General features: G+C 42.3%; 1 protein-coding gene across 2 annotated transcripts in view; it reads left to right on the top strand.

Moving 5' to 3' along the window:
- The first annotated feature begins 3,653 nt into the window (after positions 1 to 3,653).
- LOC129840425 (xin actin-binding repeat-containing protein 2-like) overlaps positions 3,654 to 14,320 on the top strand; it is a 65,214-nt gene continuing 54,547 nt past the window's right edge. Inside the window, exons 1-2 of one of the 2 annotated variants that reach the window (XM_055908300.1) lie at positions 3,654 to 3,742; positions 4,211 to 4,510. In XM_055908300.1, the coding sequence (XP_055764275.1) occupies positions 4,280 to 4,510 (231 nt within the window). In that variant the 5' untranslated portion in view covers positions 3,654 to 3,742; positions 4,211 to 4,279. Of the gene's footprint in view, positions 3,743 to 4,030; positions 4,511 to 14,320 lie in introns of those variants that run through there. The other variant, XM_055908299.1, reaches the window with a different exon arrangement.

Here is a 14,320-nt window from a genome sequence, read left to right as displayed (position 1 = left end):
CAGAGTACCAAGCCAAACAAGCTAACTATGGCCTCAAGCTTAGGATAAGTTGAATAGCTCTTTGCTTGTAGCCTAGTCATTCCTCTCCAAAACTGCAAGATAAAGCGTTCCCTCACTAAAATGGTGAACTCTCAACTGTCTATGTTGCAATCTGTCTCTTCAGTCTGGTTTCCAGGAAGTCAGTCATTAAACTATTCCATCTGGCTGTCAAGAGAACACGACGAAAGACTGAACGGGGAAGAAGCAGTGTAACAGTTGGGGGGGGGAAATCTCCAATAACAGTTTATGCATTGTTCTTTTGGTCAAGCATTGTTAGAAGTTACATCAAATGGACGTTTGTTTAAAGATGTATAGTCAATAAATAAGAAAGGTCAATACACTGTTTAACACCTATCGTGAAACAAGCACAACTAAATCATATAAAAGGAAATGTTGGATAATGTCACATAGTGTCCAAGGCATTGAGTGCCATGTGTATCTCTGTTGTAGCTGTTGAGCTACATGAACACCCCATTAAACATTGTGTAAACATAGGCTGCAGTATTAGTATTACTGTTCACTAGGTAGTGTCCCTTCTCACCTGCCGTATCGGTGACGTGTGAAAACCAAGCTCTGAAGTAAACCTCAGTAACTGGAGTATGTGAGACAGAGATCTGATACTGAATGACTAGAAAGCCAGGAATAGATCATACCTACCCACATGTCTAGTACTGCATGCAGCAATTCTCCGTCTGCTGCAAAAAGCACACGTTCATCTAATGAAAGCTTAGAAATAAGAGCTTTTATTTGGATACAAAATAAACAATACAGTGTTTTTTTATTGAGAACTTCTCTGTAGAGAAATACACCCCCATCTTACTTTTTGCAATCCAAGATAACAACTTATATTCCTACTTGTCATGACATGGTTGGTATGTAGCTGTTGAGTTATGTCTTTTCCATGGGAATGAAGAGGACTTTAGGACTACAGATTATGAGGCCCATTTCTTACTTCTGATCCGCTTTGGGAGGGAGAGGGCAGTGTGTGTGCGTACGTAAAACTCATCAAAAAAAGAAATGTCCCTTTTTCAGGACTCTGTCTTTCAAAGATAATTCGTAAAAATCCAAATAACTTCACAGCTCTTCATTGTAAAGGGTTTAAACACTGTTTCCCATGCTTATTCAATGAACCATAGACAATTAATGAACATGCAACTTTGGAACGGTCGTTAAGACACTAACAGCTTACAGACGTAGGCAATTAATGTCACAGTAATGAAAACTTAGGACACTAAAGAGGCATACCTACTGACTCTGAAAAACACCAAAAGAAAGATGCCCAGGGTCCCTGCTCATCTGTGTGAACGTGCCTTAGGCATGCTGCAAGGAGGCATGAGGACTGCAGATGTGGCCAGGTCAATAAATTGCAATGTCCGTACTGTAAGACGCCTAAGACAGCGCTACAGGGAAACAGGACGGACAGCTGATCTTCCTCGCAGTGGCAGACCACGTGTAACAACACCTGCACAGGATGGGTATATCAGAACATCACACCTGCGGGACAGGTACAGGACGGCAACAACAACTGCCCAAGTTACACCAGGAACGCACAATCCCTCCATCAGTGCTCAGGCTGTCCGCAATAGGCTGAGAGAGGCTGGACTGAGGGCTTGTAGGCCTGTTGTAAGGCAGGTCCTCACCAGACATCACCGGAAACAACGTCGCCTATGGGCACAAACCCACCGTCGCCGGACCAGACAGGACTGGCAAAAAGTGCTCTTCACTGAGGAGTCGCGGTTTTGTCTCACCAGGGGTGATGGTCAGATTTGCGCTTATCATCGAAGGAATGAGCGTTACACCGAGGCCTGTACTCTGGAGCAGGATCGATTTGGAGGTGGAGGGTCCTTCATGGTCTGGGGCGGTGTGTCACAGCATCATCGGACTGAGCTTTTGTCATTGCAGGCAATGACAACGCTGTGCATTACGGTGAAGACATCATCCTCCCTCATGTGGTACCCTTCCTGCAGGCTCATCCTGACATGACCCTCCAGCATGACAATGCCACCAGACATACTGCTCGTTCTGTGCAAGATTTCCTGCAAGACAGGAATGTCAGTGTCCTGCCATGGCTAGCGAAGAGCCCAGATCTCAATCCCATTGAGCACGCCTGGGACCTGTTGGATCGGAGGGTGAGGGCTAGGGCTATTCCCACCAAAAATGTCTGGGAACTTGCAGGTGCCTTGGTAGAGGAGTGGGGTAGCATCTCACAGTAAGAACTGGCAAATCTGGTGCAGTCCATGAGGAGGAGATGCACTGCAGTACTAAATGCAGCTGGTGGCCACACCAGATACTGACTGTTACTTTTGATTTTGACCCCCCCTTTGTTCAGGGACACATTATTCAATTTCTGTTAGTCACCTGTCTGTGGAACTTGTTCTGTTTATGTCTCAGTTGTTGAATCTTGTTATGTTCATACAAATATTTACACATGTTAAGTTTGCTGAAAATAAACGCAGTTGACAGTGAGAGGACGTTTCTTTTTTTGCTGAGTTCATGTGCATGTGTTTGTGTGCATGCATGCGCATGCACGTGAGTGTTGTAACTCCTGTAAGATGAGTGTGCCAGGCAGATACAGGATCCATTTGAAAGTGACACACATACCTTTGGCCTCCACTAAATAATGTATATGCCACAGGTTCAAATGAAGCTGGATACTATATCCCCACAGTACTATCAGATGCATCTGTCATAGCCTCGCACTCATTACGATGATCTGATCTCTCGCTCAATCTTTTTCCCTTTCTCATATCCCGCTGTATCCATCTCTTTATTCCCTGAGCTGAACGACTTTTCTGGATTTGACTATTTTCTAATAATGTGGCCCGAATCAACTACTTACTTCTATTGGGAGTAATTTAAGGCATTTTCAAATAATATGCTATAAATAGCCTACTATTTGAAAACATTTTCAAATACTTATTTTAAATACTATTTTAAAACGCATGGGAGTGTGTTGAGTCAGTGTATTTGAGTATTTTCCAATACCTTCTAAGTGTATTTTAAAATATATTCAACTACTACCTGAGATGGTTGCCAAGGTACTCTTTGAAATCCTGTTGCTTAAAAAAATCCTTTTGACATACCTGAGAGGACCACAGAGTTGCCTCGGTGGATTTCACAACCTATGCATAAGTAATTCAATTAATTTCACATGATTGACGATTCATCGCTTAAATTCAATCAGATAACCCAGCAAAACCTTACAGTACAGTTAGCATATCCTCACACTTCACAAAGTCCCCACACTGAAAGACCCTTGCCTTGACACAAAAAACATTCAACGCAAAGCTGTGAGAGACACCATTAATGTTACAGGGGGACAAAGAAAAACAGTAGAAAAGTTGTGCTCCAATGGTGTAAGTAGAGGAAAAAATGTGTTTAAACCGTCAAACAACCTTTAGCCGTGACCAGTGAAGTAAAACCCTCGGAACCCAAGGAACGGAAGGGCAATAAAACAACCATCACACTGGCGGCTGGCGTGGGAGGTTAATTGTGACAGAGCTTCCATGATTTGTTCAGGAATAATAGGATTGGAGCCAGACAAGGCTAGCGTTGGGCGGTGTGGGAGGAGACGTTGTCAACCCTGGGTCTCAACTGTTTCCTGTCAGCCTGGCCTGGGTGGTACTGACAGAGGGAGGGAGAAAGGGGTCTGTTCAGTCTAAACTGGGTTCTGGAGTTCCTTGCTTCAGGATTAAGCTGAAAGGTAGGATATAATACTTCTATTAGTGTAATATTACATTTATGAAGGAGGCCTTATGTTGGTCAGTCTGTCTGTCTGTCTCTCTCTTTCTATTGCTCTCTCTCTCTCTCTCTCTCTCTCTCTCTCTCTCTCTCTCTCTCTCTCTCTCTCTCTCTCTCTCTCTCTCTGTGTCTCCATTTGTCGCCCTCTGTCTCTCTCTCTAAAGTGAATATTTATTTCTCATAGCTATGTAGCTGACGTTACTGTGAGCTGCATCCAAGACCCAAAACGGTGTGTCACTGGGAAAACCCTCTCTCTTCCTCTGAAGGCCAGCCTCTCTGTGTCGTCTATCAGCCTGGTGTGTCTAGAGCTAGCCACAGGGTCAGAACAGAGCAGAGAAAGGCATCTACCCCCATCTACTCTTCTTTCTCCCATTCTCTCACTCACAATACTCACAAATCTCTCTTCCTTTCTCCCCCTTTTACCTCCCAGTCATACAATAGACTTCCCCTGTACGCTCCTGCCCAGAAGAAAGAACGGGGGGATACGGTTTCCACGACAATGGAAATTCAATCAGGAAATGGAGAGGAGTTGGAGGTGGTGAGTGGCGAGTCATTAGCGACCTTGGGCTCCGTTTCCTCCTCGCCGTATCTCTCTGTCCCTCAGGCAGACGGCACGGACGACCAAGTACTCCGGGAGGACCTCCAGGCTGCCAAGACCATTGAGAGGTTTGACATCCCTCTGAGTAACTTGAAGAGGATGTTTGAGAAGCCCCCAGGAGCAGCCAACACTGTAAGTACACTTCTTTGCTTATTATGCAGTACAGCATTATGTGAATTGAATGTTTAAGCCAAACAGTGCCCTAACTTCCTGTGGCCCAAAGCGTTCTGTCCATTGGCTGTTTGGCAGGGAACCAACTGATGGGCTACATTTACTGTGAGAAACGGAATAACATTTTAGTGGAAAGTTCAAAAAGTAAGTTTAGTGAAGTAGGTTCATTGGAGATTTTGTCACAGTTGTAATGCATCTGTCTCTAGTTTCTGAACGACAGTGAGCAGAGTATCAGTGTAGATAGAGGGAGGTCTGGTGACCAACGGCATCACACCTTTTAAAAACATCAGCTCTGCTGCTCGTTTTTGTGTTCTTGTTGCGTCTCGCACTTAATTCCATAAATACGTCTATTCTAGTTTCAAGGTGGCTATGTGGGATCCTGTGAAAGACTTCCGTGTGATCACTGACAAATAGAAAACCCCTGGTGCAGCACCTGGCTTCAGGATTTTGGCCTCTCTTTTTATTGCATTTTGTTTTAACACAGTTAGAAAATGCACTATTTACTAAGATCGATGGTTTAAATGTCACGATAGAACAAGATGACAAGGGATAGAAAGTATGTTTCAAAAAGCAGTGGATACCACGGTCTTGGGGTTAGGAGTATTGTTACAAAGAGCAGTGGATACCTCGGTCTAGGGGTTAGGAGTATTGTTACAAAGAGCAGTGGATACCTCGGTCTAGGGGTTAGGAGTATTGTTACAAAGAGCAGTGGATACCTCAGTCTAGGGGTTAGGAGTATTGTTTCAAAGAGCAGTGGATACCACGGTCTAGGGGTTAGGAGTATTGTTACAAAGAGCAGTGGATACCTCGGTCTAGGGGTTAGGAGTATTGTTACAAAGAGCAGTGGATACCTCGGTCTAGGGGTTAGGAGTATTGTTTCAAAGAGCAGTGGATACCTCAGTCTAGGGGTTAGGAGTATTGTTTCAAAGAGCAGTGGATACCACGGTCTAGGGGTTAGGAGTATTGTTACAAAGAGCAGTGGATACCACGGTCTAGGGGTTAGGAGTATTGTTTCAAAGAGCAGTGGATACCACGGTCTAGGGGTTAGGAGTATTGTTACAAAGAGCAGTGGATACCACGGTCTAGGGGTTAGGAGTATTGTTACAAAGAGCAGTGGATACCACGGTCTAGGGGTTAGGAGTATTGTTTCAAAGAGCAGTGGATACCACGGTCTAGGGGTTAGGAGTTTTGTTTCAAAGCCAGAGAATATGATTCAGCCTTTGGCAAAGGGTTTACTCAAAGTTTGTTGACTCTGGTAAAAGTGCTTACGTCTTATTTTTTCACTGAAGTCGAGGGCGAATGACTCACCGCCTGGTTTTCCATCACATTACAGCTGGCTGCTCTCAGAGGAAAATCTAGACACTTGGAAGCAAAGTGTGTCATTTTGGGGAAAGCATCCCACTGCCAAATGTCTACCAGTGAGTAACGAATGGTCCATCTGACCTAGTTATTCTCTTAGTTGGTTTAAAAAACCGTCATGATGTCAACCATATTCTTCCCAAATCTGGCCATGATGTGTTCGTAATGCCAAAGATCCACCGCAGATTCGATCGGTTTAATCATAACTATAATACAAATATTATTACAATATCCTTAGTGAATCTATAAGCTACCAGCAGATGGCATGAAGAGCACAGCAAAAGTGAAAGAAATGAGTGAACTCTCCCCATTAGCTGCACTGAGAGATCTGTATCGATCTCCAGTTCATCCTCCTGTCTGTGAAGTGTAGCCTAAATACACAACTGATGCTTCTTAGCCCCGGCCATGGTATTACTGTCCTCTTGAGAGTTGTAAAGGGAACTTAGTCATGCTGTAAACAAAGGACATGGCCATGTCTCAGTGTCAACCACCTGAAAGCAGCTTTAGTCATTTCTAAACTAGATCAATACACTGACAGTGTTTATTGGTTTATTCAGATGTCCATTAGCTTTTGACGAAGCAGCAGCTACTCTTCCTGGAGTCCACACAAAACACAAAACATGACGAGTAACCAAGCACTGATACACTGATAGACAAGAACAGTCACACAAATGTAGAATACAACGATGTACAACTGAAAAAGAATGTGTGTGTAGATTGTGTTCGAGTGTGTCTGTGTGTGTGTCATTTCACAGTCGCTATTTTGCCATCAGACGTTGTTTTATCCACTTTTTTAAGGTCATTTTGCTGTTTGCTGGAGTAATTGGATGATGCCTCTGTATAATAATGTGTGTTGTCGTGAATTCGTTTTGGACTTGGGGAATGTGAAGAGACCCCTGATGGCATGTCTTGAGAGGTACCTATGGGTGTCTGTGCTGAATGTTATCTGATTATACAGACAATCTGGAATTTTCATCACAGCAATACTTCTCATAAAAATAAAAAGACAAGCAGTTAATCTCTCGTCAACCCTCAACCAGGAAAGACTATCATGAATGTCGTTGATGCTAGTTCTTCATGTGCAGTTAAGGGTAAGGCGTGCTGCTCTGTTTTGAGCCATTTTCAACTTTGCTTGGTCTTTCTTTGCTGCACTTGACCATATTACCGGACAGTAATCAAGATGGGACAAGACCAGAGCCTGAACAACTAGTGCAGTTGATTTTTGTGTCTAAAACGCAGAACATAATTTCAGAACAGACATACCCCTCCCCATCTTCACAACACATTTTTCAATATAACTTGACCATGATAATTGACCATCCAATGTTATACAGTTGGAAGTTTACATACACCTTAGCCAAATACATTTAAACTCCGTTTTTCACAATTCCTGACATTTAATCCTAGTAAAAATTCCCTGTTTAAGGTCAGTTAGGATCACCACTTTATTTTAAGAATGTGAAATGTCAGAATAATAGTAGAGAGAATGATTTATTTCAGCTTTTATTTCTTTCATCACATTCCCAGTGGTTCAGAAGTTCACATACACTCAATTAGTATTTGGTAGCATTGCCTTTAAATTGTTTAACTTGGGTCAAACGTTTCTGGTAGACTTCCACAAGCTTCCCACAATAAGTTGGGTGAATTTTGGCCCATTCCTCCTGACAGAGCTGGTGTAGCTGAGTCAGGTTTGTAGGCCTCTTTGCTTGCACATGCTTTTTCAGTTCTGCCCACACATTTTCGAAAGGATTGTGGTCAGGGCTTTGTGATGGCCACTCCAATAGCTTGACTTTGTTGTCCTTAAGCCATTTTGCCACAACTATGGAAGTATGCTTGGGGTCATTGTCCATTTGGAAGACCCATTTGTGATCAAGCTTTAACTTCCTGACTGATATCTTGAGATGTTGCTTCAATATATCCACATAATTTTCCATCCTCATGATGCCATCTATTTTCTGAAGTGCACCAGTCCCTCATGCAGCAAAGCACCCCCACAACATAATGCTGCCACCCCCGTGCTTTAAGTTTGGGATGGTGTTCTTCGGTTTGCAAGCCTCCCCCTTCTTCCTCCAAACATAATAATGGTCATTATGGCCAAACAGTTCTATTTTTGTTTCATCAGACCAGAGAACATTTCTCCAAAAGTACAATCTTTGTCCCCATGTGCAGTTGCAAACCGTAGTCTGGCTTTTTTTATGGTGGTTTTGGAGCAATGGCTTCTTCCTTGCTGAGCGGCCTTTCAGGTTATGTCGATATAGCACTCGTTTTACTGTGGATATAGATACTATGTACCTGTTTCCTCCAGGATCTTCACAAGGTCCTTTGCTGTTGTTCTGGGATTGATTTGCACTTTTAGCACCAAAGTACATTCATATCTAGGAGACAGAACGCGTCTCCTTCCTGAGCGGTATGCGTGGTCCCTTGGTGTTTATACTTGCGTGTTATTGTTTGTACAGATGAACGTGGTACCTTCAGGCGTTTGGAAATTGCTGGATGAACCAGACTTGTGGAGGTCTACAATTTTTTTCTGAGGTCTTGGCTGATTTTTGATTTTCCCATGATGTCAAGCAAAGAGGCACTGAAGGTAGGCCTTGAAATACATCCACAGGTACACCTCCAATTGACTCAAATGATTTCAATTAGCCTATTAGAAGCTTCTAAAACCATGACATCCTTTTCGGGAATTTTCCAAGCTGTTTAAAGGCACAGTCAACTTAGTGTATGTAAACTTCTGACCCACTGGAATTGTGATACAGTGAATTATAAGTGAAATAATCTGTCTGTAAACAATCGTTGGAAAAATTATTTGTGTCATACACAAAGTAGATGTCCTAACCGACTTGCCAAAACTATAGTTTGTTAACAAGAAATTTGTGGAGTGGTTGAAAAAAGTAGTTTTAATGTCTCCAACCTAAGTGTTCCTCTTCAAGGAATACCTAGGATAAAGCAATCCTTCTGCCCCCCCCCCCCCCCCCCTTAAAAGATCTAGATGCACTATTGTAAAGTGGCTGTTCCACTGGATGTCATAAGGTGAATGCACCAATTTGTAAGTCGCTCTGGATAAGAGCTCACTGGCTTTGATTGCTTAGTTGTGGGACTCATAGTAGCTCTGACTACTCCATAATTAGGTTCTAGAGTTGTTCCTGACCATATAACCTTACTTAACCAAAGTTGTTCCTAGTTAGCTCATTGTCAGGGAAAACTCTGAGCCCTACTCATAATAAACATACAGTAGTCCCAACTTTGTGGGTTTTAGAGGTCTTGTGGCGGCAGCACAGCTGCAGTATGGTGTCTCTCTAGTCTGCTGACTGTGGGCTGAAACCTGTAGGTGGCACATGCTGTCTGTGCAGTGCAGTGCCATGCACAGACGACGGGGCTTATTCCACACTGTGCTATTTAAGGCCTATTCCTGGGGTTGTATGGTTAAGCTGTATTTTAAAATAACCCTGTAATTGGTATGTCTGCTGTGGCTGACAGCGGGGGAGTGGAGGGCCTAGATACTGCCAGCCTGCCATAGATCAGATGGGAGCGTGGAGACATGCCTGTCGTAGTCAGAGTTCTGGACTGGGTCCTGCTGTCTGTCTTCTTATGTGGATCTGTGGGTTCTGGTGTTGCTTCAGATCACAAAGAGGAAGCTGAAGTCAGCTAAACTGATTAAAGGGCGAGAAGCTTCATTCTTAGTAGTTTAACCACAAGAGCAGAAGTGTAAAAAACAAAATGGTTCTTCTTTTTTTCTTTTTGTGATGGGGTTGTTGTTTTTATCTTTACTGTTCTTTAATTAATATGTATAAGTGACCTCACTCTGTTGAGACAGAGACAGAGACAGAGACAGAGACAGAGACAGAGACAGAGACAGAGATAGAGATAGAGACAGAGAGACAGAGACAGAGAGACAGAGACAGAGACAGAGACAGAGACAGAGAGACAGAGACAGAGAGACAGAGACAGAGACAGAGACAGAGACAGAGACAGAGATAGAGATAGAGACAGAGAGACAGAGACAGAGACAGAGAGACAGAGACAGAGACAGAGACAGAGACAGAGACAGAGACAGAAACAGGGGTGAGAGTGACTAAAGATGTGAAAGGAAATGTGAGAGGTTTCTCAGATGACTGTACCGTAGTTTGCTGTGACCACAACACTGAACCACTGATGCCAAAGGTCCAAAAGATGCAATCTTTCACAGACATTCTTTGGCTCAGAATAACTGGCCATGTCTCAAATACACAGTAAAAACTTCATCTGGTACTGAGTGAAATGTAGTATTTTAGGAAAAGTTAAGTCTTGTTAAGTATATTTAGACTAGTGTGGCGAGACAGAGTGGAACAGAGCCATAATAAACCAAACACGTCCTGATAAGAACGGTTTGGCTATTCCCCAATGGACCTTGTCCTATAATACATTTAGGAGACATTTGCTTCAAATATGTATTATTTTATTCCCTTGACATGAGCTGACTGACAGTCATGATGAGACTGAGACTATGAAGATTAGGCTAACATATGCTCTTATCCAGAGCGATTTACAGGAGCAATTAGGGTTGAGTGCTTTGCTCAAGGGCACATCAACAGATTTTTCACCCAGTCAGCTCAAGGACTTGAACCAGCAACTTTTTGGTTACTGGCTCAAAGCTCTTAACCACTAGGCTACCTGCTTCCCCCAAACCCCATACAATGGTGGTTATCTACTGTACCTTTATGATATACTAACACTGAACTGCTTGTATTTCTATAGGGATCCAATATGACGACTCTCAATCCTTCTTCTATTTCATCTTTCAAGTCAAGGAAACAGGGATATGGCCTTACTTTTAGTCTACGACACCCATTTGGAATTCATCCTTTATTTTGCATGACCAAAATTCGTAAAGAAACCGATCTTTCTGTCATTATCTCGAATCTTAATTTTGAGAACACGGATACCTGTTTAATTCTTCCTTTGAATCATACTTAACATGACGTTTCTATTTGACATTTGATTCTTCATGAATGGCAATCCAATTTGGCGTTTCCTTTCAATTTCCTCTGCAGAAGATTTCATTCTCGTTTTTAATTTTTGTTCTGCGTGCCCATGGTGTCAAAGTGCTTTTTTATTCCCCCAAATCAGATTAATTGTCCCCTTTTGGGCCAAGGTGACCTGAGAAACAATAAAGCGGAATATTAATATTTGATTAATACCCCTTTAGAACATTTAATTAAAGGAGACCTTGAATGAAGCACAATAATCTGACTGTTAATTTGTCTCTGTTTCACTCTGGTTTCTAATAACATTCTCAGCCACACAGTATTCACAGGCAATGGGAAGGTCACCTTCTTATCTCTGATTTAGTCGTCTAACAAAAGCCTGTGTCAGTTCAACACAGGGCCAGTGTTCACAGATCACAGAAGAAAAGGTTTGCAGCTCACTATAAAACATGACACTGTCTCTTGCCTTATCTGTAGGGTTGTAATGCAAATGTCAGCTTTGGTGAGATATTTTATTATTTATACAGTGGAATGCCTGGGATGTCATTGAGAGGTTAGACATAACAATGGAGGATGGATCATCGCCGGGTGGTCTTATAAGTAGTGCCATATCTTCACTGATTCCACTGTAGAGGAGGACAGGCTATGTTTCCATTATCCACAGATGTGGAGTGATGCAATAGTTTATGTTCGGAGCGAAGATTTCCTTTTTTGCTCGAGTGGACTAGCTGACTAGCCGACCCCATTCTGTTTATGTTTACATGGTCTGTCTGACCCTGGTTGTGTAACACACATGTGCACGCCCGCACACGCACACACTCACATACACACGGGTTCCCTGTACTGGTTGACAGTGGAATCAGATGTCATTACCAGTCCCAACCAGAGGGGGGCAATCAAATGTCTGGGAGTCACATCAATTAGTCCTGCTTCTGCTTAATCATCATGCTATCCTAATGAGATGACCTCAGGGATTGATGTATGTATATATAAATATATCTTTTTTTATATATACAGTATACAGTACCAGTCAAAAGTTTGGACACACCTACTTTTTAAACTATTTTCTACGTTGTAGAATAATAGTGAAGACATCTAAACTATGAAATAACACATATGGAATCATGTAGTAACCAAAAAAGTGTTAAACAAATCAAAATATATTTTATTTTTGAGATTCTTCAAAGTAGCCACAATTTACCTTGATGACGGCTTTGCACACTCTTGGCATTCTCTCAACCAGCTTCATGAGGTAGTCACCTGGAATGCACTTCAACTAACAGGTGTGCCTTGTTAAAAGTGAATTTGTGGAATTTCTTTCCTTCTTAATGCGTTTGAGCCAATCAGTTGTGTGGTGACAAGGTAGGGAGGTATACAGACGATAACCATATGAGGTAAAATACCAAGTCCATATTATGGCAAGAACAGCTCAAATAAGCAAAGAGAAACAACAGTCCATCATTATTTTAAAACATGAAGGTCAGTCAATCCGGAAAATTTTCAAAAAACATCAAGCGCTATGATGAAACTGGCCCTCATGAGGACTGCCACAGGAAAGGAAGACCCAGAGTTACCTCTGTTGCAGAGGACAAGTTCATTAGAGTTACCAGCCTTAGAAATTGCAGCGCAAATAAATGCTTCACAGAGTTCAAGTAACTGACACATCTGAACATCAACTGTTCAGAGGAGACTGCATGAATCAGGCCATGGTCAAATTGCTGCAAAGAAACCACTACTAAAGGACACCTAAGAAGAAGAGACTTGCCTGGGCCAAGAATCAAAAGCAATGGACATTAGACTGGTGGAAATTTGTCCCTTGGTCTGATGAGTCCAAATTTCAGATTTTTGGTTCAAACCGACGTGTCTTTGTGAGATGCAGAGAAGGTAAAATGATCTCTGCATGTGTGGTTCCCACCATGAAGCCTGCAGAAGGAGGTGTGATGTTGTGGGGGTGCTTTGCTTATGACGCTGTCAATTATTTATTTAGAATTCAAGGCACACTTAACCAGCATGGCTACAACAGCATTCTGCAGAAAAACGTAATCACATCTGGTTTGCACTTAGTGGGACGATCATTTGTTTTTCAACAGGACAATGACCCAACACACCTCCAGGCTGTGTAAGGGCTATTTGTCCAAGAAGGAGAGTGATGTAATGCTGCATCAGATGACGTGGCCTCCAAAATCAGCCGACCTCAACCCAATTGAGATGGTTTGGGATGAGTTGAACCACAGAGTGAAGGAAAAGCAGCCAAAAAGTGCTCAACATATATGGGAACTCCTTCAGACTGTTGGAAAAGCATTCCAGGTGAAACTGGTTGAGAGAATTCCAAGAGTGTGCAAAGCTGTCATCAAGGCAAAGGGTGGCTCCTTTGAAGAATCCCAAATATAAAATATATTTAGATTTGTTTAACACTTTTTTGGTTACTACATGATTCCATATGTGTTATTTCATAGTTTTGATGTCTTCACTATTATTCTACAATGTAGAAAATAGTAAAAATAAAGAAAAACCTTTGAATGAGTAGGTGTGCCCAAACTTTTGACTGGTACTGCATACCACTGCTGGCTTGCTTCTGAAGCTAAGCAGGGTTGGTCCTGGTCAGTCCCTGGATGGGAGACCAGATGCTGCTGGAAGTGGTATTGGAGGGCCAGTAGGAGGCACTCTTTCCTCTGGTCTAATAAAATATCCCAATGCCCCAGGGCAGTGATTGGGGACACTGCCCTGTGTGTAGGGTGCCGTCTTTCGGATGGGACGTTAAACGGGTGTCCTGACTCTCTGAGGTCATTAAAGATCCCATGGCACTTATCGTAAGAGTAGGGGTGTTAACCCCGCTGTCCTGGCTAAATTCCCAATCTGGCCCTCAAACCATCATGGTCACCTAATAATCCCCAGTTTACAATTGGCTCATTCATCCCCCTCCTCTCCCCTGTAACTATTCCCCAGGTCGTTGCTGCAAATGAGAATGTGTTCTCAGTCAACTTACCTGGTAAAATAACGGTAAAATTAAAAAATTAAAAAATATATGTGTATTCACAAGTCATATACACATTTAATGTGAATATAGAGACATAGCCATATTGCAACTTCTTAATAATTTGTGGTGTTTTAACATATCGTTTTAATGCACATCATAGAGGAGCAATATCAACATTTTCATTATCATCTGATATTTAGATTTTAATAAAACATGACATTTGTTATAGATGAGAAACAATAGAGCTAACCACTAAAGTGTTTATAAACGTCATAGCTGTTTAATAAATCAAAGTTTATTGGTCACGTACTGTACATAGTTCAGCAGATGTTATAGCGGGTTCAGTGAAAGGCTTGTGTTACTAGCTCCTAACAGTGCAGCAAAAATGTCAAATAATAATCAAAAACAATAAATCACAAATGTCAGAACGAATCCAGTTAACAACTGTAATCCAAATGCAATCTGAAGCCA

The sequence above is a fragment of the Salvelinus fontinalis genome, chromosome 41 (genome assembly GCF_029448725.1).
Source record: "Salvelinus fontinalis isolate EN_2023a chromosome 41, ASM2944872v1, whole genome shotgun sequence".
Lineage (NCBI taxonomy): Eukaryota > Metazoa > Chordata > Actinopteri > Salmoniformes > Salmonidae > Salvelinus > Salvelinus fontinalis.
This window is presented reverse-complemented; position numbering and strand designations above follow the sequence as displayed.